The sequence below is a fragment of the Podarcis pityusensis genome (assembly GCF_964106645.2).
Source record: "Podarcis pityusensis genome assembly, chromosome: 1".
NCBI classification, from domain to species: domain Eukaryota; kingdom Metazoa; phylum Chordata; class Lepidosauria; order Squamata; family Lacertidae; genus Podarcis; species Podarcis pityusensis.
Genome location: NC_138028.1, coordinates 94,215,430 through 94,238,398, shown reverse-complemented (window position 1 = coordinate 94,238,398; position 22,969 = coordinate 94,215,430). Strand labels below are relative to the sequence as shown.

The window sequence follows — 22,969 nt, the reverse complement described above, 5'->3', positions numbered from 1 at the left end:
TGTTTCTGTTTGGGGCTATTATTAATCTGAACGTTACTTTTATAGAATCGGATCTAGTGGTAAAGAATTATTTCTTGCCTTGCAACCTAATTTGTTGCTTTGTAGATCTTTGCCCAAGCTGGAACAGGACAGGCTGGTCTCCTTTGCGTTGTTTGGTACTCTGGTTACCAGTTTGGTCTGAAGTGTTTGGTCCTTCAACCATTCATAATAACAAGCTGAGGAAATACGCATACAAAACCTGTGTATTCACATTGAATCTAGGACTGGGTGATGAGAGTCATCTTGCCCTGCAGTATATATGTGTGTCTGAATTACTTTTAATTATGTATCTGATTTATTCATAAGATAATTTCTAGCTCATTCTTCCTCACAGGGGAGGTCACAATAAAATAACACTTCAGTGAAACCAATTCACTTTTTAAAAGCAGATAAAAATACAGCATGTCTTAAGAAACACCCAGAGAGGCACCACTTGGGCTCCTCACTGTCAATGACAATTCCCTAATGGGTTGTATCCAATTGTGCCCCTCTGCTGATTGAAGGCTCTTTGTTCCTGTGGAGCTGCTAAGAGCTGATTTGCCACTCTCCATCTGTAGTATCCCTTGCCCTCTGCTGGAAATCTGCAGGAGAAAGGGGGAAATTTCTAAAATCACTTGCCCTCATGGAATCTCTGCTGGATCAAGGAGCCCTCCATCAACAGAGGGACAAAATTGGGCACAACCTTATGTCTAAATAGGTCAAGGGCCAATGATTATGCTTCAGCACTATACAGTGGTACCTCGGGTTAAGTACTTAATTCGTTCCGGAGGTCCGTTCTTAACCTGAAACTGTTCTTAACCTGAAGCACCACTTTAGCTAATGGGGCCTCTTGCTGCCGCCGCGCTGCCAGAGCCCGATTTCTGTTCTTATCCTGAAGCAAAGTTCTTAACCTGAAGCACTATTTCTGGGTTAGCGGAGTGTGTAACCTGAAGCGTATGTAACCTGAAGCATATGTAACCCGAGGTACCACTGTAAATCCTTTTCTTTGATGTTTTCAGTTCTGTGGTTGTACAAAATATCAATTTCTCCTGATACTTCCTGCTTCCTTTCCTTTTGTAGAATCATCAACATGATCTTAAATGGATACTGGAAAATCTTTTGATATGTGACTTTCAAAACACTCATATATCTGTAGCTTTTGAATTGAATCGAATGGTTTTTATATTTTCCATAAATAGCCATAATTCATTGTAAAAAATGGTGTGAGATGCATTGCAACTAGATGCAGTGCAGTAGAGTTGATCAGTGTAACCGAGCTTGAAACTATGCAAGCACCATGGGTCAATTTGCAGGCAGCAGCATGACTACTTAGGACAGGAAAAAACTATTCATTGCATTTTCCACAGGTTTTTTAATTTTATTATGGTAAGGAAAATATATCAAATTGGATTCCATCCTTTCTACTACCTATCAAGACCTAGTAAAATATACTGGGGTTTTTTTAAAAGTATGTAACTATTCTGTTTGTGAGACTGATATAGGATTTAAAGAATTTGGGACAGTTGCTGAATTGATGAGCATGCATGTTCTAAAAAAAGTGATAATATTTTTAGAAAACAATAAACTGCAGGATTACTTAAGTAAGTTATATATAGTTTTTGAGAAGGAGGGAGAAGTCTTCTTTTAAGAGCCACTATTTTGTTCCAGGGAGCATATTAACGTACCAGAGCTAGTACATGGTGTATAATATCATGCATTTTGTCAAGGGTCAGTTTGTTTTGGAAACACTTCCTTTTGTAGATACAGTCCAATTTTCCGGCTGACCTATTGCAGAATTCCATTATTTTTTAAGTTTCAGTGAAATGTCTCTTTAAACAAAGCTGGTTTTTTTTCTTATCTAAATACCGTATTTTTTGCTCTATAAGACTCACTTTTTCCCTCCTAAAAAGTAAGGGGAAATGTGTGTGCGTCTTATGGAGTGAATGCAGGCTGCGCAGCTATCCCAGAAGCCAGAACAGGAAGAGGGATTGCTGCTTTCACTGCATAGTGATCCCTCTTGCTGTTCTGGCTTCTGAGATTCAGAATATTTTTTTTCTTGTTTTCCTCCTCCAAAAACTAGGTGCGTCTTGTGGTCTGGTGCGTCTTATAGAGCGAAAAATACAGTAATTTGCCTATCACTTTGTCAAAGGTGCCTTCAGCTATCTTTATCTTTCATCTTTTAAATATATAAATAAATTTGAGGGGCCCGCAATAATGTTTTTTTAAAAATCAATTCCAGTTTGAATTGTGTGGTCTTGCCTTTGCCATCTGAATGTACCTTTCTTGCAAGAGCATTGCTGTAAATTATTGCTGGGAAATATAGTTGCTTTCCCGATTTCCACCATGTGTGTAGTCAAGCATAAGGTGCTGGTGTACACTAGTAGCCATCTTGGATAGGCCCTCATAATCACTGGCAGTATCCATAAACAGAGGCAATGCCTGACTTCTCAGACTTGGCATTGATGAATGCTTTACTAGAGTTTCATGAAGTTTCTGACAAGGCTTGTGGTGAAGTTTCTGACAAGGCTTGTGGTGATAGGAAGGTGAGTTAGTGCTTAAATTAGCAGCACATTCTGCATGAAGGTCTCTGCCTAACCCAGTATTCTTAAAAACTGCTAGGGCCAAGGAAATGGTTAGTATGTAGTGACTTTTTTCAGAAATGTATTTAAGTGCAATTCTCTTATTGCCTGTCTAGTCCTTTAATAATTAAAGCAATTAAACGGCAGCAAGGCATATTTTTCCAGCCTTTGACTGATTCAGGAAAGGGCAGTTTCAAGAAAATGTCAATCTACAGACTCATTTTCCATATATAGTTAACATATGCATCATTTTAAAGATAATTTCCCAAAGTTTAATTATCTGGCAACGGTTTTCAAAATAGCATGTTACACATGTGTAGAACAGATTCTACATATGAGAAGTTTGACGTGCAAGCTGATTCAGAATTTATGTATTTTTATCTATCTAATCTTCATTTAAAGATCTAGCCAAGAAAACAGATAACAATGTAAAGATCCTTTATTGACAGTTTGTCTCATTTGGTAAATTGAGAAGAAATTTTGTTAGGAATAAAATCAGATGAATTAAGGATGATAAAGGTTGGTTTAGCATGTTATGTTGGTCACAAAAACACACCCCTCTCCCACAAATGAAAAGAAAAATCTAAGCGGACTTCTGCTCACCCAGTGAGACTTCATGTCCTCCTTGTGGACTTTCCATAGGCATCAGGTTGACTGCTGTGAGAAGAGAATGCCGGAGTAACTAGGCCTTGAGTGTGATCCAGCAGAGCTCTCCCTTACATGCTTATGCTATGTTTGTCCTTCGGGGCATGGAAGAGGAGAGGAAAGGGAAGTTTCAGTGTGCAGCCAAAAGTCCTTGCACCAGCAGAAGCACCTTGTTAGCTACTGCCCCATGTTTTGAATCAAGGTACAGTTTGGAAAATTTCAAGCTAAAAAAATTAAATGGTACATCCATCTTGCAAGCATAAATCTGTTTTTTTACCTGAACTGCTCCAGATCCAAACCTAAGGAAGCAGTGAATCTTTTGCACTCTAAAATTCTATTCCCAGTTTGGAATCCCCCCCCCCAAAAAAAGTATCAGATTTTGAGACTTTATGAGTAGTTGGCATGTATTTGTTGAGGGATGCACTTCTTATCCTTTTTCTAGGGAGAGATTTACAAATACCCTGTATTCAGATTTTTGTGAAATTACTTTTATTATGGTGATTCATGTTTTTTTTTTACAAACAAGTTAGAGTGACTCACAGTACCTTTAAAATTATAGAACAAAGTATCACAAAAAACACAAATAACCCATAAAAATAGTAAAAGTGTTCATCAACATGCCTTACATTTCCCATGTATGTATCCATAAATACCCAATTATTGTCAGTGAAGCTTGAGTGTGGGGCTGTGTTTTTAAACACTCTGCCTGTTAACTCTATTGTATCGTTTACTTTTTTTCTTTTATTGTTTCATTCTCTAAAAATCATTTTTCTTGTTCTGTTTGTATTTTTTGAGGTGTAACTGTCTGCTTATGTAACAAAAATGAAATAAATGGTAAATACTCTGCTAATTGAGTTTTGTTTTTTGTTTTTGTATTTGCAGGTTAATTGCACTTAAGAATGAACATTGAAGATAAGCTGGGAGTATTGTTTCTTAAATGTGGTAGCATAGAGCAAATGCCATCATCCAGGGATATGGTTGGAATGGGTGCTGCATCTGACCAGTCGGCAGTTCCTGTGGAACGGCAGGAAGCAGTGCTTCAAGACCGGGCTATGGCGCACCAGGAAATCCTTTCTGCAGAAGAAGTGCTACAGGAAAGTGAACTTCGACAGCAAGAAATGATCCCACACGATGAACTCATGGTCCACGAAGAGACGGTGAAAAATGATGATGAGATGGAGGGGCAAGACAGGCTTCCTCAAGGGCTTCAGTATGCAGTCAATGTCCCTGTAAGCAATTTATTTAGCACAGCTTGCACTTAAAAGTTGAGCAAATCGTATCTAAAGGTCTGCTTAAAAAAAAAAAAAAGTATGGCAGGAACAACCAAATGAAAACTAAAATAAAAGTAGTTCATTACTCTGAGAAAAAAGAATTGGAGGTTGTTGTTTTTTAACAACAACAACAAAATGCTATAAATTCCATGGCTTGTTTTATCTCTGGTGCTGTTTGCACAGTTAAGGAGGTAATAAGATATTGACTTAAAGTGTGGGCTAGGAATAGAGCCAATGGCTGAATTATCAGCCCCTGGTTCCCTTATTTCTTCCTCTGTAAAAAACAGTATAGTCATAATAGATGTATTTGCAATCAGCATGGGGGTTATGCGCAAAGAAGGACTGCTTTTGGATAACAATCTTAAGCTTTCTAAAAATCTTGGGAATCTTTGATGCTGTGAATCAACCACTGTTTATTTAGGAACATGTTCTCATGTTTTAATACACATTTTATACACTTTTTAAATATATGTCTTACATAGACGGTGCTCATTTGACTTTAAGTGTCTGCATTCTTCCTGCACAGGAGATAAGGACTTGAAAATGCTTCTGTTATATTCAAAGAAGTAGTGTGTTGTTGTGGTTCCTGCACTTCTAACACAGTTTAGTATTGGTATTTAATGATGTGGATTGAAAAGCAATGGAGTTTACACAGTTAATTCTGCATTTGTGAGGAATAGCTTCTTAGATTGCAGCTGAGTTAAAATACGGTTTTACATTGATAGTGCTTTGTTGTAAGAAAGTAACGGGAACTTTAGAAAAGAATGAGATGCTTTCAAACGGTTAACAGAATGAAATAATAAATTTTCACTGTAGTGGAAGACTTTCAAGCATTGAAAGTCAATCAGCAACTTGGTTTGCATCAGGTGTTTGGTTTTTTGGTCTGATTCTATAACAGAATCTTGTTGCTGAAAGTACAGTTCGCAACCTTAGGGGAGAAAACTGAGGTGACAGAAGCTGTGTGTGTTTGAACATGGAACAGCTCTAGTAACAAAAAACAAGGGGGTTAGGTGGGTGTCTGATTTTCACAGCATATGCAGGATACTTGTGGTACACTGTCCTGCTCCAAGAGCTTTTGTTTCTAGCTGAGCCTGTGATCTTGCCTGGGGGAAAACTGTTTGAAGGGAAGCAGGGAAGTAAGCTTTGGGGTAGGGAAAGGTTCCTGATTCCTCATCCACGTGCCCCTTTGAAGGATGGCCCCTTCAAATAGGTTTGATATTATCATGGTGGCTTTCTGTTCTACTGGCAGAAATGAATGTTTGATTCACTGCAGGAGGAGACCAGAATTTAAAAGAAGGGTTGAAATTATCATAGTAGCTCTTTGGCAAAAATGAGGGTTTGGCTTAGAACAGTGAAACTGTGGTTCAAATGCCAACATAACCATATCTTAAATGATAAAGGTTTTTTTTGGTCAGGTGAAATTTCTTCGTTAAATGTTAAATTATATGTGGCATGTAATCCAAGCTTCTGTGCTTGAAGGTATGAAAGGAGTACCATATTGGAATACTCGCTACAAATAGGACTTTTAAAAATAGCCTCTCCCCCTCTTCCCCAAAACAGTACGAAGGGTATAAAGTAATCCCAGATGTATTACTATTTTTGAAAGAATTTGTTAAAATGTGTCTTATATGTGTCATATGTAATTAATATTATCTGATGCTGGCACTTCATATCCTAGCAGATCAGCGTGAAACAAGAAATTACATTTACTGATGTAGCAGAGCAGCAGAAAAGGGACAAAAAGCTAATACGAGAGGGTTTAGATATGCAAAAGAAGAAGAAAAGGAAACAGCGTTCACCAGCAAAGGTAAGACATTTAATTTGAACCTTGAAAGCAACTGGAGATTTTCCTTGAATTTGCAATTGGAAATGATAGTATTTGGAAACCATAGATTCAACCACCTACTTTAATCTCAAAGCCAAGCCACAATATATTCATAGCTTGTTTCTTTGAAATTCTTTTCACAGCATGAATATTTGACATACTTTAACATCTGTTTCCCAGGCATCTCCTTCTCTAAATATTATCTTTTGATGAGTGTGTGGTTTTAAGGACCACTTATCAATTACGGAGACTGTTTAGATTAATAATAATATTGGGCTTATTTAAATATCATAGTGTTTTTCTAACAACTTTGTTTTTAATCAGACAGGTGCACAAGTGTTGAAATTGATTACTGCATGCACCTGAAATTAAATGAATGCCTTCCATTCACAGGCTTCTAATTTCAAATGAGCCATTTTAATCTAAAATTCAGTTTTCAGAGTTGCACATCTTGAATTTCCTCTCAGGAAGTGCAGCAAAAATGCTATGCATGAATTTTGAAGCATAAAATATGAAGCATTTGAATATATTTTTATTCAGCTTCCTGCTCTACAATTGACACTTGCAAATTCAAACTGAGTACTTGCCCACTGCAGTATTATTCTTGTTTTCATTTGCAATTCCTGAAGTTTAGTGAAAACTAATTGGAAGCACTGATTGGAAGCTATTTTCATGTACTTGTCTCAGTCATAGTTTGAGAACCCCCTTTTTCCTTTATTTCGTTGTAGAGGTTGTCCTTCAAATCTTCCTAATATTGTATAGTAAGAGATCACAAATTGACCAGAGAGATTGAGAGCAGGTTGGGTACATTGAGAGCAGGTTGGGTACTGGAGGGTCATTTTCTAGTATTGACTTTGAAGACTATAACTACCTAGAGCATGAACATTATATACACTCCCCTGAGGAAATGAAGTATTAAAAGGGCCCAATCTTAAGTGTTTGAATGTGCAGTACTAGGTATAAGTCAAGTTCATAGCTGTATATCAAGAAAGGCAATATTTCTTTTGGAAGCAAGTATAATTAATGGTGTATTTTCTTTTCTGTGCAAAGAAAGTCAAACCAACCTACTATAACTCGTTTAGCAACTGTGTTTCCCCCCCACCGCAAGGCGCATGCTGGTGAATGCCAATTGTATAAGGCACCCAAATACCGTAGAACCAACAGGATCTATCAAAACAAGTGTTTTCTGCTGCTGTTTCTGAATCCTATTGATCAGGAATACCTGAAGAAAGATGGGCTTTCTTCCATGCAAAGAATCATTTGCAGGGACACCTTTAAAAGGATTACACTCACTTAGAACAAACTCTGAAGAACTGCACCAAGTTAATGTACCCAAAGGGGCTTTAGGCTTGTGCTTCTTGAACAGCAGTTCTCTGTGCTGTTAAAATGGAGGGAACAAAAGCAGCTTGTGATATAGCCGTGGGGTGGGTAAAAAAGCCCATGGGAGCATTTAAAGTAGCTACGAATTGTTTATCTTTAGAATTTTAGATGCATAATTGTACAGAACAGATTTATTAAAAGTCACAACATACTACTGAAACATGCTTTAACAGTGTCATGTGTTGGCTTTGTTCATGTCACAGTGTTTAGCTTAGCACAAATGTGCGAGCCTGTGGGCTCCAGGAGAGGAGATTGTATCTGCTTTGCTTCTCCCTGATCATTTTGCTGCTGTGCCACCCAGACCGAAGCCATAGGTGGGCTTAGCATGTTGTCTAAAGCCGGGCTCATGGTTTACTTCTCCCAGACAAATACTGAACTATAACCTATAGAACAAGCCTTGGCTACAGCTCATAGTTAATCTGCAGAGACCTGAGCCACACCCCTGGATTTGGACTGCACACTAAGATAAACTATAGTTTAGCTCAGTGTGATACAGTAAAAAAATGACCAGGGAGGAGTGACGTAAGATTTTCTGTTATTGTTGAGCCATGGTTTTGACTTAGCATGACATGCAAACAGGGCTGTTGTAATGGGTTATTAAGACTGAAAAATATTAAGGTTATCCTTAACTTTCTGCTGAGATGGAAGAGATAAAGTACACAATTATCATTTCATTAATGCATGTAAGTAAAATTACCAAGCTACAAGTCCTGTCACCAGTATGCTTGTACAAAAAAAATAATAAAAAATTGCAGTTGCTGGATGTACTCCATGTCTTGAGAAATAAAATGGATATAACATGAGTGCCTCTAGATTTTATAGCTTTCTGTTCTTGCCCAACTGAGTAGATTAAAGACTGATTTATAGTGCTACCATTTGAGAAGATAGTGGTCCTGTTTGTACACCAATGGTTTAGCATGATGGGAGCAAATGTCATCCACTCTCAGGCTTGCATGCTCCCTTCCCCTCTCCTCTTCTCCTGCTGAATAGCTAAATGTAGAAACTTCTACTTCAGCTTTTCGTTAACTACAGCTTCCTACGTTGTCTGAATTGGAATATGTGGTTTTAACATAACTGAAATAATGGTTAGTTTTGGGACAAGCCAACTTCATTATCCATGGTTTGAAATCGGCTAGTTCTGAAATCTGCCATATTTAGTGTGAAACCACAATTTGTGGTCTGATGACACAGGAAGGTGCAGTTAACTAAGAGCAGAAATAAACCCCTCTTGTCTGCCATGTTAGAGAAAGATGGGGACACAGGCAAACCTGGGAGGATAGGCTTGCTCATGTCACAGCTAACCGTATTTTGAGTGACAACCAAACATGATCAAAAATATTCTGACTTTCTCTACTGAGAATAAATTTCTAGCACAGGCTTCCTCAACTTTAGCCCTCCAGATGTTTTGAGACTTGACCACTGGTCCTGCTAGCTAGGGATCATGGGAGTTGTAGGCCAAAAACATTTACAGGGCCGAGGTTGAGGAAGCCTGTTCTAGCACTTCTTTGGATGTATTATGTGTATTATATATCACAAATCTTGAAAAGCTAAGGTTCAATTAGGTCAACTAAAAGATAGTCAATTGATATCTATGTCTACAGTCTTCCCATTTTGCATTGTGGTTTTGCCACATTTTGCATTGTGGTTTTGCCTCCATTATGTATTCATATGAATCTTGTAATATTGTTGAGAAATTAATGTAAGACTGAATTTTGCCCTTTTAAAAATAGATCCTTACAATAAATGAGGATGGATCACTTGGTCTGAAAACTACCAAATCTCACATTTGTGAGCATTGTCATGCTGCCTTTAGAACCAACTACCATTTACAAAGGCATGTCTTCATTCATACAGGTACTGCTTGAATTTAAGTTGTATTTTATATTATCTAAAAATGGTTGGATCTTTAATAATGCACTGAATTATGAAAAATGATGCAAACTTTATATTCCAAAGTGCAGGAAATGTGGCATCTAAGCTTAGGTATTCCATGCACCAAAGTGTCAAAAAATACCAGAAAAGAATTAGTGTCATTTCTGTTAATTTGAGATTTACTGTGTTGCTTTGCTTTCTGTACAAGGATGGGTTGGTAAGTCACCCAATTTCCAGTTTTGTCTTGTTCATAGCATAGTCTCTGGGTTCTTATTTTACCAGTGATGGAACTCTAGTTGGAATAGATGAAAGAGTTTTACAGTACCTTAGATGACAGCATCCTGCCTGATTTTGCTCATGAGCTGCACTCCTCTGTTAGCAGCAGGCTCGCCGAATTAATAGCCTTTTTCTTTTTAGCCCAGGTAGTTTAGACAGACTTTTTAATACTAAAATATTTTGGAATTCATTCATATGCTGGATTCCAGTAGCCAGCTATTTTATTTCTCAGCAGAATCTGTTAGAAACAAATGTTTGTAGCTTTTAACTTACAGATGTGGAATTATATTGTTTAAGGTGAAAAACCATTTCAGTGCAGTCAGTGCGAGATGCGTTTCATTCAGAAGTACCTGCTACAGAGACATGAGAAGATTCATACTGGTGAGTATAGTGCCTTGAGTTTCTTTTTACTGGTGTGTTTAAAGACCTGTTTCTGAAACATGGCCAAGTATTGGGTGATTATGCAGCTTCTGTTTTAACATGCCGTTCAAGAAACTCTAGAAAAGAATTTAGGTGTTTGCTTTAGCCTTGCCTTTTTCCTCCCTTGCCCCCAAGAAGTTACTGACAGCTGATGTGAGCAAACCTTGAGAGAAAAAATATTTTTATTGGGTAAGTGGTAAATAGGAATACTTCGAACACAATTATGGCCAAAATGCCTGACCCCATAGGTATCTGAAACCTGTTAAAAAACAAAAAAAAGCATACAGAAAATTACACAAGAGTAAGCGTTTTAGCAAAAGACAAATAGAAAAAATGAGACCCAAAGTTAAAGCAGGATAGTTAAGTTTATATTGGTTTGTTTTAAAATTTTACTTCCGGAAAACCACATTCTGTAAAAAGACTTGGCTTTACTGGGTTTTTGGCATTTTGGTGCATGGCCTTTCATTATCTCTGCAAATATTTAGAAATATAGTCTTTTTTGGACTAGATGCCAATTTTCAGTCTATATTTCAGAAAAGTGGAGCTTGCAAATATGCTGAGTGTTGCTTGGTGAAAGGTTTCATATCTGTTCAAACTGCGGGTGCTGATGTCTAGTACTTTATGTGTATGCATGTAAACCTTGAGAAAACAAAACATGACAGAAAATTGCACAAATACCCCGGTTGTCTTGGAATGTTTGTATCCGTGCTTATCATCAAACTAGCCTTACTAGTATTTGGATTTGCACTTTTGCTTATACTTCTGTTTCTTTCAAGCCATGTGTTTTTCTGTACACCCGGGCGTCTTGCTGCTGCTGCCTTTCAGTATTGTTGCATTCAGTTATTTAAATGATGTGCTGTTGGGTATGTTCTGCATAGAGAAAGAAATGCATTTTCTTGAATTTTAGGTTGTTTTTAGTCTTTGTTTTTATATCTGTTTTTAATTTTTGTAAGTCAGGTTGAGTTCATTTTTGAAAAAGTGACTAATAAATATATATTTTTTAAAAATATAACCCTGTTTCACAATTGACGTCTGTGTATTTTGTGCTTATTGAACCCCAAAACAAATAAGGGGGGGCACGGGAGAAGGAGTGGGAGGAGAGGTTCTGTTGCACAAGTGGAAATCCCTATACAAACAACATGGCTTATTTAAGTACAACCCATAATACATTAAGAAACAATGCAAAAAATAAATGGGCAGGAATGAAATAAATCAGATATTGAAAGTAATATTACTGTTTTAATATACAATCTACGAAACCTTTCTTTACTATACTACACAATTATTAATAGAATATAAACTTGCCAGTTTGACTGGTATTACATCTATTCGTTACTAATTTTATGAAGCAATGCAGTTTTAGCCATGGAAAAGTTTGTGCAAAGAAAGCTGTTTTTGGAAAATATTTCACTATATGCCATTTTCTGAGAATAATTTTGCATACTTCACTTTATAAATTGGATAATATTTCTAGAATGCCTTCTGTATACTTAGTTCCACAGGCATGCACTGAATGTATGTGAATTGACTGGAGAGTGGCTTGGTTATCTGCTCTACATACATTTCATTAAGATTGTTGGGGTGTGGTACCTGTGGCACTGGTGTACCTGCCACCCTTGAAGGCTGTTGCAGTTAGGCAGCCGAGCTGTGATGGCTAGCTTGTTTGGTTAGTAGGCAAGCAAAGGAGCCTGTAGCCAAACAGAGGTCTGTTAAAGTGGTGGCAAGAGTCTCTTAGCTATGTGAGCTATTTCTTTTTTGAGCAATTCTTCCCTCTTGACTCTGTAGTCAGGCAGCAAGAATGGAGTTACACGGGAAACCAAAATACTGAGTTCAGCTATTACAAAAAACCATTACCAATCCTAGTTTCTTGACCTTAAAGAAACCATGCACAGACAAACCAGAGTTAAGCTAAACAAACCATGGTTTAATTTTTAGTCTGAACTGAGCCTATGAGTTTGGTAGTATGTTTCTTATGTGTCATTTAGCTACACCTACTTCATCTAAAGTAATTGTCAGTTTAATGTTTCATACTTTTATATCTATATATCTATATCTATATATATATAATATGTAAGTTGGATCTGTGTATCTTTTTATAACTGTGTGGGTGGTACTGCTTGCCAGTTAGGTTTGATAACATGAAATATATAATGTTGTGACTCCAAGTATATACGGTATAGGAGATAAGAAAGACAGGGCAAAGACTTGAAGTTTTGCTTCAGACTGAGTCAGAGGCTAGGGTGGACAAGATACAACATTATTTTTTTACTTTCCAACAGAAAATTGTATCCCCTAGGGAACTGAAATGCTTGGCTTTAAGTCAGCTTAGTCATTAAGTCAATGAGACAAATTGGCTTCAATACAAAGAATCTTAACATAACTGTGTAGTGGATTAAACTAATACAATGAGCTAAGATAATACAGCAATTTTGTGTAAAAGGAAAAAAAATAGATAAAAGGAAAGGAAATTATAAAAAATGATATTGTTTTATTTATTAACATGGAAAACAAATATTAAGCGCTACTTGTCTTTGAAACAAAATTATAGAACCATCTATGATATTAAATAACAAATAGTCTGAGTCTTTATAAAAAATAATTGCTTTTATAAATAAATATTTTGTCAGAATGATTCAACTCTGAATTTTAATTAGCTATTTTTAGCTTTTCAGTCTTTTTTTAGTCTTTGTAAAAGCGAGGAGCCTTAATATTCTCTAGTTCATCGCTGCCTTGAATACAAAGCAATTCAATACAAAGTAATCAAATACAAAGTAATACATGAGGTCTATCTTTTGGCATATACTGTATCTTTTTAGAGTTGCTTCACCTCTGTTGTGTCTTTTATTCTTTGACCATTCTTTATTTCTTTACACAGTATAAACTTTTTACCTGGTTCACCTGTGCATAAGATTCCCATTTGCTTTTCCCCCAGGAGTAGAAAGCAGGTTCAGGGAGATCCATGGTATACTGTGTATAAATCTGTCAGTGCACTAGCCAGATGATACTTTTATCCCTGGGAAGGGCTAAGGAACCAGCAGATACCTCATTCGGTAGAGCATAAGACTCTTAATCTCAGGGTCGTGGGTTTGAGACCACGTTGGGCAAAAGATTCCTGCATCACAGGGGCTTTGACTACATGACCCTTGTGGTCCCTTCCAACTCTACCATTCTATGATTCTGTTATACACCTTCAGCTAACTAAATAAAGGATCAGGATATTTATTGCTATAAGTCAGCAACTAGCTCTTCCAGTTTTAGTTATTTTATCTTGTTACAAGGATGCTTAAAAATGTGATATTAAATAATAGCACTTTATGTGAACATGCTTGTGGCTGGTCTGAAAAAAATGAGACAAGTTAATCACAAGGGCACAGAAAATTAATTCTCTTCATAAGCACAACCTTTTTGTCAATACGAGGAGCTTTTACATGCAGTCTTTTTCACTTTACTAGTACATACTGGCAACTTATTGGGGCTAGTGTGTTACAGTGTTAGACTAGAACCTGGGTGACCAAGGATCAAATCCCCACTTGACCATAAAGCTCACTGGGTGACCTTGGACCCCTCACTGCCTCTCAGATTAACCTACTTCGCAGGATTGTTGATTAAATGAGGAGTGAGAGAACCATGTACATCAGCTCCTTGGGGAAACGGTGAGATAAAAATGCAATAAATAATAATGAATAAAATACTGGAATGAAAATGGAAATTTATTGTTTTATTTGTTTTCCTCTAGCTCTGATTGTTATGACAAAGAATGTTGGGACATTCTTTTTTGATGGGCTAGTTTGTTTTTTATTTGATTCTCTTCCACCTCTACTCAATATTTGTGTGACTCTTTTAACATGTTTGGAGTGATGAGCCATATGAAAAAATATTGGTGTGTGGTCAGACCTATATTTTGTTTACATCCAGCTGATCAAAGCAATGCTTTGTAAGTTTTTTGTTAAGTAAACCTAAATAATAGCATGGTGGGGAGAGGTATGAGACTATCTGTCATCTCCTTTTTTTCTTAAACAGTACTTCCTCTTTTCATTTTTATTCTTAGGTGAGAAACCATTTCGATGTGATGAATGTGGCATGAGATTTATACAGAAATATCACATGGAAAGGCACAAGAGAACTCACAGTGGAGAGAAGCCTTATCAGTGTGAATACTGCTTGCAGGTAATTTGAGAAGGAGAAAGAAGGGTGTTTAAGGGAATCTGTTTTTACAATATCGTGACAATTGTGATTCCAAGTTTCAAAACTTTGAGGTAAGATGGCACTTTGGATTGTCTTCTAAATACCATACGTTTCATTGTGGATTTAATTAAAAGCAATTTTTAAAAAACTTGATTTTATAGATATATATGAAAGAAATTATGGCTCTCCAGTATGAAAAGAACATTTACCCATTGAGAAACTTAAGTTTTTAGTTATCTAAAATATGCAGAATTAATAAGGACAGATACTTTGAAAAAAATTAATGCTAATTGGAGGGGTCATTTAGGTTTCTGTCCTTTTGTCTTACCTTTTCCACAGTTGCAGGTATGTGAAGTAGCAGGAGGGGCCCTTATGTACTGCAGTAGGCTCCTATAGATCAAGAACAAAGGGTTGGGTTTGTTTGAATATTAATATTGACTCTCACATCTTCTGACATGGTAACGTTCTCACTTTGTGACATGTGACCATTTTTTAATTCCCAAAATCACTTATGACAGGGTTGGGGAACCTCAAGCTCTAGGTCCAAATTTTTCCCCTTCAGGCCTCTCTAGTTCTCTCTCAGGACTCTTACTTCACCAACCATCTCCCCACATCAGCCATATTTGAGCTTTTGCCTGACTGAAATTTGCCCCTGAACTATGATATTGCCTCTTGCTTGGTTGCTTGCGTGGATGGTGGGGTGGGTAGGTGTGGAAACTTCCAGTTTTTGTGTGGCTGGAATGTGGTCTACTATAGAAAGCTAAGAATCACATCCATTGATGTGCCCCCTTGTTTGCCTCTGGCCTTGCCCATGCCACCCCAGAGCATTCTCCATGAGAGAATAGGACCCTCAGGCTGAAAAATGTCCCCCACCCTGACTTAGAAGGACTTTATCATGTGAAAAAATGTGAATTGACCAAAAGGCTGCATGGCTTTTCTCTAACCAAAAATGTCCTCTGCAGTTCTTCTCAAGGACTGACCGGGTGTTGAAACACAAACGTATGTGCCATGAAAACCGTGACAAGAAACCCAACAGAAGTGCCACCAAAATTGGCCTTTTGACTCCTGATGACGATCAAGGCTTCCCAATGCCTTTGAAGGACAGCTCTTTGCCAAAGAAGAAAAGGCAAAAAACGGAGAAATTGAAGTCTTCTGGGCTAGATAAAGAAAGCGGGGCAGATAAATCTGAGCATAAGAAAGATAAGAATGATTTTTTGCCTTTGTATGCTGGCAGCGCTAAGATCAAGGATGAGTATATGGTGGCTGAATATGCAGTGGAGTTACCACATTCTTCCGTCAGTGGAGGGCACCTACAGGAAGCAAATTCTGGAGAAATACACCCACCTAAACTGGTGCTCAAAAAAGTTAACAGTAAGAGGAGCCTAAAACAGCCACTAGAGCAAAGTCAGACCATTTCATCTTTAGCGTCTTACGAAGACAGCAAAGTTTCTAAGTATCCCTTTGATCTTGTGGATAAACAAGGCCTGTTGGACTCTGAAGGCAATGCTGACATTGACCAAGTTGATACTTTGCAGGAAGGCCCCAGTAAACCTGTACACAGCAGCACAAACTATGATGATGCAATGCAGTTTTTAAAGAAGAGGCGGTATCTCCAAGCAGCTAATAGTAATAGCAGAGAATATGCCATGAATGTAGGCACCATTGCCTCTCAGCCTTCAGTCACACAGGCTGCTGTGGCCAGTGTCATAGATGAAGGTAGCACAGCCTCAATACTGGATACATCGGGGCTGAATGTGGAGATTAAAGGCAACCATGACAAAAATGTCATTCCAGATGAGGTACTTCAGACTCTCTTAGACCATTATTCCCATAAAGCTAATGGCCAGCATGAAATAGCTTTTAATGTGGCTGATACGGAAGTGACCTCTAGTATATCAATCAATTCTTCCGAGGTGTCAGAAGTCACACAAACTGAGAATGTTGCAACAAGCTCTCAAGGTTCCTCATCCGATAAAGCCAGTATGTTACAGGAATATTCCAAGTTTCTTCAGCAAGCTTTGGATAGAACTAGCCAAAATGATGCCTATTTGAACAACCCAAGCCTTAATTTTGTGAGTGACAACCAGACTCTTGCAGGGCAACCAGCGTTCTCTTCTATAGACAAGCAGGTCTATGCATCTATACCGGTCAACAGTTTTCGATCAGGAATGAATTCTCCATTAAGAACAACTCCAGACAAGTCTCACTTTGGACTTATCGTTGGCGATTCCCAGCACTCTTTTCCCTTTTCAGGTGACGAGCCAAATCATTCTTCCTCATCCTCTACCCAGGACTTTCTGGATCAAGTTACTTCTCAGAAGAAGGCAGAAGCACAGCCTGTCCACCAAGCATATCAAATAAGTTCCTTTGAGCAACCGTTCAGGGCTCAGTACCATGGAACAAGAGCTGGAATATCATCTCAGTTTAACACTGCTAATGGGCAGGTGAACCTGCGGGGACCAGGGACAAGCGCCGAATTCCCAGAATTCCCTTTGGTGAATGTAAATGATGCTCGAGCTGGGATGAACTCTTCACCTGATGCCACAACAGGCCAGACATTTGGCTAAGAAAATCTGTAGAAATAACACGGGCACTTTAGCATGGGTCTGTCAAGAGCGAGCATCTTCTGTATAAGATGGAGTCAGTCCTATACAAATTTAAGGCCTTGGGTTACAACAGAAAAGTAAGCCGGTACAGAGTATTGGCAACTGCTTTTTGTGTGTGTGGTTAGTCACCATTCTTTTTGAATTGCCTTATATGTGGGTGTCCACTGAAAAGGCAGATGGTTATTTGCTTGCTGGAGATCAGGAGCATGCTATGCTGAGATTTTATACAAGACAAAAGAAACCAAAAAACCCAGATAAGATGTCTCTCCTGTAATAATTTCTTAGTTTGGTAACATTGATTATTTTGGGGAGAATGATAATTATGAGATTATTCATTTTGGAATTTCCTGGTTAGTTAGTCAAGCCATTGCACTTCAGCAGGGAACATGAATATAGACTGTACAGATAATATGAACTTAAAAGTTTTAATGTCAGGAGATGATGGCTAGACAACTATAGTGCATTTTGGGGGGAAATCCATTTTATCAACTCTTAAAAAGTAATACACATAATATTCCTTCTTGGTTTCTTTGAATTTCCTTTTACAACACTTAGAGAAAGGTAATTATGTTTTCTAGATGCACTCCCCTATTTAAATGTTTGATTCAATTAAAAGTACTTTAAAAGGAAAATACTTACTATTAATGCATTTACTTCGTTCCTGAAGTACTGCATATTTCTTTGTACCTTTGAAGGTAAACATGACTCTTTATGTTTTTATCTCCAAATGACAGGTATCAAGATGGTTAGGATTGAACTAAAATGCTTTGTAGATGACATTCCCATTTCCATAATGTTTATATGAATGGTGAACTCCAGGTTTTAAGAGTTTAAATTGTACTTCAGCCTACAAATCTGCAATAATTAACGTTAGAGCACTTAGATTCTTTTCCATTTTTCTTTCTTTCTCAAAAATAAAACTATTTTAGACCTTTAGGTTTGATGTGGCTGCATCATTATCACCTTACATAACAACAGAAGAGTTATCTTAATGAACAGTTTCATTGCAGTTTTACTAACTAGAGCTGGTGACTGAGAACAGTGACCAAAAGATAAATGGTCAAACTTTTGCTGCATTTCACAAATAAATTAACTGCAAACTTTATCCCTATCCCATGTGGTTGTTTTAATAGTAGACTGTCTTGAGTTACACTGTGTGGTGCAATGATTAGTTCTGTATACTGTGCTTCGACTTAACATAAATGTCAGGATAATAATCATTTTTAAAACTAAAGCTTTTATTTTCATTATATTGTACATTCATTATATGGGCTGCTTTAAGGTAATATTGCGGGCAGTGTTTTACCTAAAGGCTGAGCGACAGGAATGCAGATACATCCCCCCCCCCCAAAAAAAAACCATACTCAACATTTAGGCAGGGGAGATGGGTGCATGTATTATTTTACAGCTTCAGGCCTGCTCACCACCTCTCAAAGATAGCCCTAACAATACCTCCTTCATTCAAAAAATTTAAGGAAAGCAAAATTTCAATTCCCAGAGAAAAATCTTGTTTTAATTAAAACGGTACTCCTAATTTTTATTGCCACAGTTCTCCTTTGTTTTACCTGTGCAATTTCGGACCCATTTTAGAATCTACGTGAAAGTCATAGGCAGCTACTGCAGAAGCCAAGACGCATATGTTATGAAATGCCTTGTTTATTCCTATAGGTCACAAACAGGTTAATTTTACAGGACGGTGTTGTTATATCCCATTACTCCGCATAAGTTGTCCAAGGATTCATTTCATAGTACAGTAAGTAAATGCAACCGTGGTACTGAGTCAAAATAAGCACACATGAAAACTTCTAAGTAATGGAACTTTTTAGGTCTTTTTAGTTTGTCTCCTGACCCACACCAGCACAGCTAGTACATAACATATTTTAATTTAATTAAGCATTTGTGGCCCAGTGTTTGAGTGCACCACTATTTGTACAATTAACATTCAGTTGTGATTCAGAGAAGTAAACAGGACTGGCAAGTGAGAGTTGTACACATTTAGTATCTAGAGAGAATGGCTAAGAGTCTGTGTGTGTATGTAGATATGGCAAGACAATAAGGCCAGGGTGTAAAGGCTATGGGTTGTATCTTGTGTCCCACTTATGGGAGTTTCTTTGTTCCAGGAGAGCTTTCCGTGAATGGAAGGGCGAGGAAGGCAATTTTTTGCAAACTCCCCTTTCTCTCGCAACCCTCGTGTCCTCCTCCCAAGCTGTTCCAAAAGGATCCCAACCCTCTGGAGGAGATTAGTGGGGGGCAGAGGGGACTCAGATGAAATAAGTGGAACGACCTTCCCTTTCTTCATTCATTGAAGCACCGACTTCATCAAAGAACCATCTGTGAGTGGAGGGGTGCAAGTTGAATATAATCCCTACAGTGAGAAGACAAGGGGATGCTTCTCTGAAAGTGTCCATTATGAAAAAGTGAGCAGAGAGGAATGGAAGGAACTATGGCTAGGATCCAAATGTGCATGGCCAAGCAGTTCCATATTTACCCTTCTGGTGGCTGCTCTTTGCACTGTATTGAGGGAGTGCTGTTTTATAGCATTCCAACATTTTTAGAGGGACTTACTGGGAACATGAGAGGCTGTAGTTGAGGAGAAGCATTGGCAAAGCGATGGAATATAATGAGCAGAACCTCCACCTGTGGCTCTTGAGGGTGCCCACGGGAATCATGTAAAAACCTGTTCCTAAGTTGCTTTTTAGAAGAAGAAAAAATGACACAGATATATCTCAAGCCTCGTCAGTTATAATACAAACCTATTATATACATGCTAGGAGACAGTGTTAATAGAAATACTTTCTTAATAATGCTTTTTAAAGTATATTTAGGAAATCTCTGCTATGGTTCTACAGTCCTGTTAAGCTCAATGTTATGTTTGGATTCAGTTAACTTAAACTCTTTGAAACTAGACTTCAGTGCAAACGTGCTGCTTAATTTTCTCAATTTTTAATGGCTCGTCTTTTGGGTGGCTGCTGGGCCTGAGTGTCCCTTTTAACACTAATTTCCTGTTCCTTTTACTTTGAATATAAAGCAAGTTAATGAAGGAACTGACTTTTGGGCTTAAAGCTGAAGTAGCTCCTTTTCCTTCTCTTTGTCTTAGTTATTCAGAGTAAACAATTGATCAAAGATGATCTATCCATTTATCAGAAGAGAAACCGCATCATGTACTGCAGTGTACTCTATTTCTGAAGAAAAGTTTAGAAGGATTTGTTTTTCATTTATATGGATCGCCTCTTCATGCCTTTTCTGAAATTAGTTTAAGAGAATTATTACAGACTCCCAGCTATTGTAGGTGGAAAGGTTTTTGAGAGAAGGAGCAGTTCAGAGAAAGTACAGTGAAAGCTTGAACGTTTTATTATTATTAATGAGGATGCTAATCCCTACACAATATAATTTCTCCTTGTTTTTCTTCAGTGGTGTAAAGTCGTGTAGTCAAGGTCTTATGAAAGTATGACTATAACTTTAACCAAGCATATTGCAGAACCTATGTACAAATACTGCAAACTAAACCACAGTTGTCAAAATGAATGAAATACATTGTAATGTCATATGCCTGCTTTTATTTGCTTATTTATTTTGTGATTTTAAACATGGGTTTTCAAGTCACTAGTGAATTACTGAATTTTTAGTATAGCTGTTTGATTTCATTTCCAAGTTTCTGGCTTGTTTCCTGAAAAATTTCCACTTGGATACATACAGCATATTCCATGTTTCTTTAGATTAATTTTTATGATGTGTGTATCATATTTCGTAAATATTTGAAAAGGATCTAAAATGGATCCAGGATCAGCCTGTTTGAGTATTTCAGTATTAACTTGCTTTGTATTTGTAAAATTGCAACCTAAAATTTTGTTGGGTTGACATTGGCCTCTTTCGCAAGTTGCAGGGGAGTAGCTATTAGAGTATAGTTCAAAGCTTTAGAAGGCCGAAATGTGTTAGTGATCTGGGTATTTTGGTTGGTAAAAATTCAAATGTAAGTTTTCCAGTTATTATTAATAATAAAACAAACTATTTTTATGTTTTCTTAAATTCTGCTCAACGGAAGCCTTGTGACTTTTGGAGATGCTTTCTTTTTATGTTAAGTGCATGTTTGTTAGGTATATGTAGGACATTTAAGTACTCCTTTTGCAAAACAAAAAACAAAAACATGTCCTGTGAAAGTATTGCAATGAATGAAAACCATTATGTTTTAAAAAAATAACTTTCATTATTTCCAAACAACTTTGTTTCAGGGAAATTTTCTAGTTGCTTTTGCTATACTTGTATAAAATCATTGTTTCAATAATAATTTAAGAGAGAGATAGTCTGGTAGCGAACACAAACCGAAGCAAGCAAACCTTTCTCAAAGTAGTTTCTTGCTTTCTTTTTCCCAGTGAATGGAAAGGTAAAAGACAAAAAAGTGTAAATGTTTATTTTATTTTTTTATGCAATATTGTTCTGTAAATATGAGTTATCAAATAAGGATGTACCTATGATTGAATCTTTGATTCTGCACAGTTAGAGTTTATATATAAAATATAAATGTGTCTTGACAATCAAGGACTTACTGTCAGTCTTCCTTTATGATGTTTTATTAATGTTATGCATTCCATTTGTTAGACTTGAGTACAAATGTGGGAATTTGTATTGTCTGTAAAGTATGTAATGTTTTTACAGCTTGTTTTAAAAAAAGGAAAAAAGAACCTTGTATATAAACAGATCACAGTACTACTTTATATCAGGAGGCATATGATGTACTGTATGTAAGCAATAATGCCTAACAGTGCTAACTTTGCAAGTAGCATAAGGAAAGTTCCAAAAACTGTTTGGGGAGTTAATAGCTTTGATTAAGTTAATGGATATTCTTAATTGTTTTTAATCAATAAATTCAACTGTTTTTTGGTTTGTAGTATATAACATTGTTTACATAGCACAATCTGAGTTTCAGGGAGAGCAGGCCTTAGATCTGCACCTGTGCACACATTCATGATGAAACTAATGGCTCAGATGAGCTTCTGCAAGATGAGCTAGTGTCCTTATTTTTGAAGGAAGGATAAGGATTTGCTCCTCCAGTTTCCACACCAATTGAATAAGTTTGAAATTTAATTTTAAATCCTTAAATCCCAGTATGGTTTTGGTATAAATCAGGTTCACGTGATACAAAAAGTGGTTCTTGTTCATAATTCACATTGCAGTTGAACACTGAGTCATGGTTGATTTTGATATAATTTTGCCATAGGGATTTATCAGCTGCTGAGATGAGCTTTATCCGGAGTTCAAGCAAAACAAAACCAAGTCAAAAAGTTTGAACAATGCTTTTAGACTGTACAGAGCAACATAATTATTTGAAAACTATCATTGCTTTGGTGGGGAAAGATCGCCGATTTATAAATGTATATGACCTACATTTTATAGGAAGAAATGTTTTTAAATGCTAGTCATTTATATAATATGTGCTTTGAAGGATTTGCTAGTTCACTTCTGTCACTTTTAGTACACTGGTATCTTTTTATATGTAATGTATGCTTTTTATTATTGTAGCGAAGCATTTCAGTAGAAGGAATTTTGCAACAGTGTTCAAGGAGATTTTATTGTTGGAAACTAATTATACTGGATTCTGTCTCTGTACGTTTTATCTTTATTTTAACAATGTCAGGAAAAGGACCTTGGTATTCAAATAAACCTGATGATCTGCTCTTTTTTTAAGGATACATTGTGTGATTTGCAAATGAGTCCACAAATTTTACGTTTGGTAGAAAATCCAGGACTTATACACAACTTTAAAAAAATATTAGGGGCAGAGAAAGAATAGAAGAACGCTGCTGGAATTCATTTTCTGATACAGTATTCCCCCCTCCCCCCAGCATCCATACGCCTTCTTTGCCTTTCAGTTCATAAAATCCCCTATAATACCAG

The 22,969-nt window shown here is 37.1% G+C and overlaps 1 protein-coding gene and 1 long non-coding RNA gene across 7 annotated transcripts in view; one reads left to right on the top strand and one right to left on the bottom strand.

Moving 5' to 3' along the window:
- Window positions 1-22,762, top strand: part of ZNF148 (zinc finger protein 148) — a 34,797-nt gene extending 12,035 nt beyond the window's left edge. Inside the window, exons 1-7 of one of the 4 annotated variants that reach the window (XM_081006686.1) lie at window positions 3,305-3,444; window positions 4,125-4,471; window positions 6,192-6,320; window positions 9,449-9,572; window positions 10,164-10,247; window positions 14,335-14,453; window positions 15,434-22,762. In XM_081006686.1, the coding sequence (XP_080862812.1) occupies window positions 4,142-4,471; window positions 6,192-6,320; window positions 9,449-9,572; window positions 10,164-10,247; window positions 14,335-14,453; window positions 15,434-17,038 (2,391 nt within the window). In that variant the 5' untranslated portion in view covers window positions 3,305-3,444; window positions 4,125-4,141 and the 3' untranslated portion in view covers window positions 17,039-22,762. Of the gene's footprint in view, window positions 1-3,304; window positions 3,445-4,124; window positions 4,472-6,191; window positions 6,321-9,448; window positions 9,573-10,163; window positions 10,248-14,334; window positions 14,454-15,433 lie in introns of those variants that run through there. The other 3 variants (XM_081006687.1, XM_081006685.1, XM_081006688.1) reach the window with 3 other exon arrangements.
- LOC308479212 overlaps window positions 1-22,969 on the bottom strand; it is a 34,274-nt gene that overhangs the window by 3,876 nt on the left and 7,429 nt on the right. For 2 of the 3 annotated variants that reach the window (XR_013987553.1, XR_013987555.1), the window contains exons 2-3: window positions 14,800-14,861; window positions 10,256-11,156 (exon numbers count right to left, since the gene is read on the bottom strand). This is a non-coding gene — a long non-coding RNA (uncharacterized lncRNA). Of the gene's footprint in view, window positions 1-3,200; window positions 3,255-10,255; window positions 11,157-14,799; window positions 14,862-22,969 lie in introns of those variants that run through there. The other variant, XR_013987554.1, reaches the window with a different exon arrangement.